The following is a 3496-nucleotide window of genomic DNA, read 5'->3' on the forward strand; positions in this document are numbered from 1 at the left end:
CGTTTACACATGAACAATTGTATGTGAACATTCACATACAAATCTTTATATGGACATAGGCTTTCATTTCTCTAACAAATGTAGGAATACAATGGACCAGTCACATAGTTTGAGCTGGTGAAGCTCAAATCTTTTGCTCACTTTTTAAGTGGATTGGTTTTTCTTTTGACTGGGGAATCATAAGAATTCATATATTTTAGACACAAATATCTGTCAGATATATAATATTCTTTTGTTTTGTTTTGTTTTTCTGTGGTGCCAGGGATTTTTATGTGTTTATTTAAAATCTTTATAAAAAAACACTTTTATTTATTTTTAAAAATTTCACAGGACATGTTATCTCCAGGAAATGATAGTGTCACACCAAAGTTTGAAACTAACTATAAGTATTGCTTGAATTGAGATAAACAGCAGATTATAACATTAGTCTCCAACATAATATTGTCAGAATATAGATAACCCTAGGGTTATAAGTGTTTCATGGAAGTAAACATAAGACAATTAATGATATTCCCAAATCAGATGGTTCTTATCTGACAGCTAATATCAAGTTCATTTTGACACTATTTTTTTTAAAAGATCCAGTGTTTTAAAAAATAAGCTTCCTTTAATGGAAGGTGTGTGTGTTGGGGGTAACCTTGACTTGTTAGAGGTTATATACACTTTGGTAAAACATAGTTTTGTTCTCAAATATGCAATGATCACTACATGAAATGATCAACTGGTTGATTTAGAAAACTGTGTATATACTGAAATTTTCAGTTAAACTAGTTTTCTTTTAATACAGGGAAATATACAGATTGGCTTTGAATTCTTTTTTAGTAAAGTAAAATCTGTGAGCTTAATTGTATGTTAAAGAAAACTGAGACAATAAGATCCAAAATTTATTTATCAAAGTTAAAATACTTTTAAATGTATACAAAATTGCAAAATAACTGAAGCATTTTTCAATAAAGATCTCCAACATAAAATGTTATAACAGAACAAAACAAAGGATTCGTCACTTTTGCTCCACTTTAAAGTCACCTTATTGAACGATACATCATGAAATCGATAGTTGTACATCTAGGAAATTTACCAATAGAGCTCTCTTCCACTGGTGTGTATATTTTAATTTGTCTCATATGGGTATCTCTCCCATTCTGGTGATTGGCTAGAACAGCAATCTGTATCATGAATGTTCGAGTTGGCTTCTTATGATTATCAGTTAAGGGAACATGAATCCAGCCACTTGGTTCCACCAATTCAAGTTGCTAACAAGAAAAAAGAAAGTCAGATTATGATTTCACTCAGTGAATATAACAATAATGTTTAACAATGAATGCATTGTAAAATTAAATTAACATTTGCCCACTGAGAGAATAAAAATATGACACTAACCATCACCAGTTAGCATGCACTTTTACCCGATCTACTTTTACAGCTGCAAAGCATTTTATATGTATCATATTAGTAGACAAAATAAAGGTATGTAATCATGGGATTAACAGAACACTGTATAACTTATATAACATCAGAAAGCACACGTCTCTGCAGCCTTTAAAAATATGTGAAGTGGTACAAATCTATAATTCTAGCAACTCAAAAGAGATTGAAGCAAGGAGATCACAAGTTCAAGTACAGCCTCAGCAACTCAGAGAGGCACAACACACTAGAACTACTCACTCCTAGTTGCAACTTAGTTTTCACTGATCAACCTTTCCAATTTTTCCCCTGAGCCTCTGGTAACCACCATACTATGCTCAGTTCTATGAAACAGGCTTTTAGAAGTTCCACATATTGAGTAAGATTGTACAGTACTTTTCTTTTTGTGCCTAATTTATCTTAACATAATCATCTCCAATTCTATCCATGTTGTCAGGAATGACAGGATTTCTTTCTTTTCTATGGCTGAATAGTAATCTATTGTGTGCGCGTGTGTGTATTCTTTATCCACTCATTGGTTAATAGACACTTAGGCTATTAACCATTTGTTAATTTGTTAACCATCCATTTGTTGGCTATTGTGAACAGCGCTGTCATGAACATGAAGTGCAGATGCCTCCTTGACATACTGATTTCATTTCCTTTGGATATATACCCAGGAGTGGTATATATGGTATGATATGGTAGTTTTTTATTTTGAAAATTTTGAAGAACCTCTACACTGTTTTATATAATAGCTATACTACTTTACACTCCCCAACAGTGTGCAAGGGTTCCTTTCTTCCATACCTTCACTTACCAGCCCTTTTTATCTTTTTTCCCCCCTTGGCTGCTACTGAGAATCAAACACAGGGTCTTGCACATCTGAAGCACACACTACTACTGAGCTAAACCCCCTACTACTGGGCTACACCCCTAGGCTGATCTTTTTGTCTTTTAGATAGTAGCCATGCTTACTGGAGTGAAGTGTGTATCTTACTGACATTTTGATTTGCACTTCTCTGATAATCTGTGATCTTGAACATTTGTTTTATATGCCTACTGGCCATTTGTATGTCTTGCTAGAAACGGCTACTTTGATCTATTACTCATTTTTAAATAGAGATATTTTGCTGTTGATTTTTTCTGACTTCCTTATGTATTCTAGACATTAAATCCTTATCACATGTATAGTCTGCGAATATTTTCTCCCATTCTGTAGGCTGTTTCTTCACTTTGATGATTGCTTCTTTTGTTATACATAAAATTAGATATAAAAACATTTGTCTATTTTTGCTTTTGTTCCCTGTGTTTTGGAGATCGTGTCCTCCAGATTCTTGCCCATTCCAATGGCCTCAATTTTAAATGAGATTAGACTATTGCTTTGGGAGTCACTCATACTTTGGGAGAACCATATGTATTAATTAGTCATTTTTCTCCAGACTGTAATTAATGTTTGGAAATAAATCAGATCACTTACTGGGGCTACATATATAAGTCAATGATAAAGTTCAAGCCTAGCATGTGCAAGACCTGGGTTTGATGGTTAGCACTGTAAAACTAAACAAATCAAAACCTTAGAGGAAGCATTAACCTTTCAGACCATTAAGATAAAGTATGATGAAGTATATGACACAGTACCTAAAAATGCTGTACTGCTATCAAAGTATCAAACATAACCAGATAGCAACTATAAATACAGAGGTTCTAAGAATAATGTTTACTGACATTCAATAATAAGTAAGCAAAATTCCACATCAAACAAACAAAAATTCTCAACTTTAAAAATGCACTAGATACCGGTATGTTGTGTCTGAATTGTCGTTTATCTCTAAGAATTTTTTGATTTCCTCCTTTATGTCTTCTGTAACCCATTGATCATTCAGTAACATATTGTTTATTTTCCATGTGATGCAGGATTTTTCCTTCCTTCTTTTTTCATTGATTTCCAGTTTCATTCCATTATGATCAGATATGGTGCATGGTATTATCTCCACTCCTTTATATTTACTAAGAGTTGCCCTATGGCATAATATATGATCTATGAAAGCAGTTTTAAGAGGGAAATTCATTTCCTGGAGTTCATTCCTCA

The 3496-nt window shown here is 33.1% G+C and overlaps 1 protein-coding gene across 3 annotated transcripts in view; it reads right to left on the reverse strand.

Annotated features, from left to right (window-relative positions):
• Positions 1–871: 871 nt before the first annotated feature.
• Positions 872–3496, reverse strand: part of Anapc10 (anaphase promoting complex subunit 10) — an 81140-nt gene continuing 78515 nt past the window's right edge. For 2 of the 3 annotated variants that reach the window (XM_048813466.1, XM_015484444.2), the window contains exon 5: positions 872–1253. In XM_048813466.1, the coding sequence (XP_048669423.1) occupies positions 1023–1253 (231 nt within the window). In that variant the 3' untranslated portion in view covers positions 872–1022. The remainder of the gene's footprint in view (positions 1254–3496) is intronic. The other variant, XR_007351337.1, reaches the window with a different exon arrangement.

The sequence above is a fragment of the Marmota marmota genome, unplaced genomic scaffold (assembly GCF_001458135.2).
Source record: "Marmota marmota marmota unplaced genomic scaffold, marMar, whole genome shotgun sequence".
NCBI classification, from domain to species: Eukaryota; Metazoa; Chordata; class Mammalia; order Rodentia; family Sciuridae; genus Marmota; species Marmota marmota.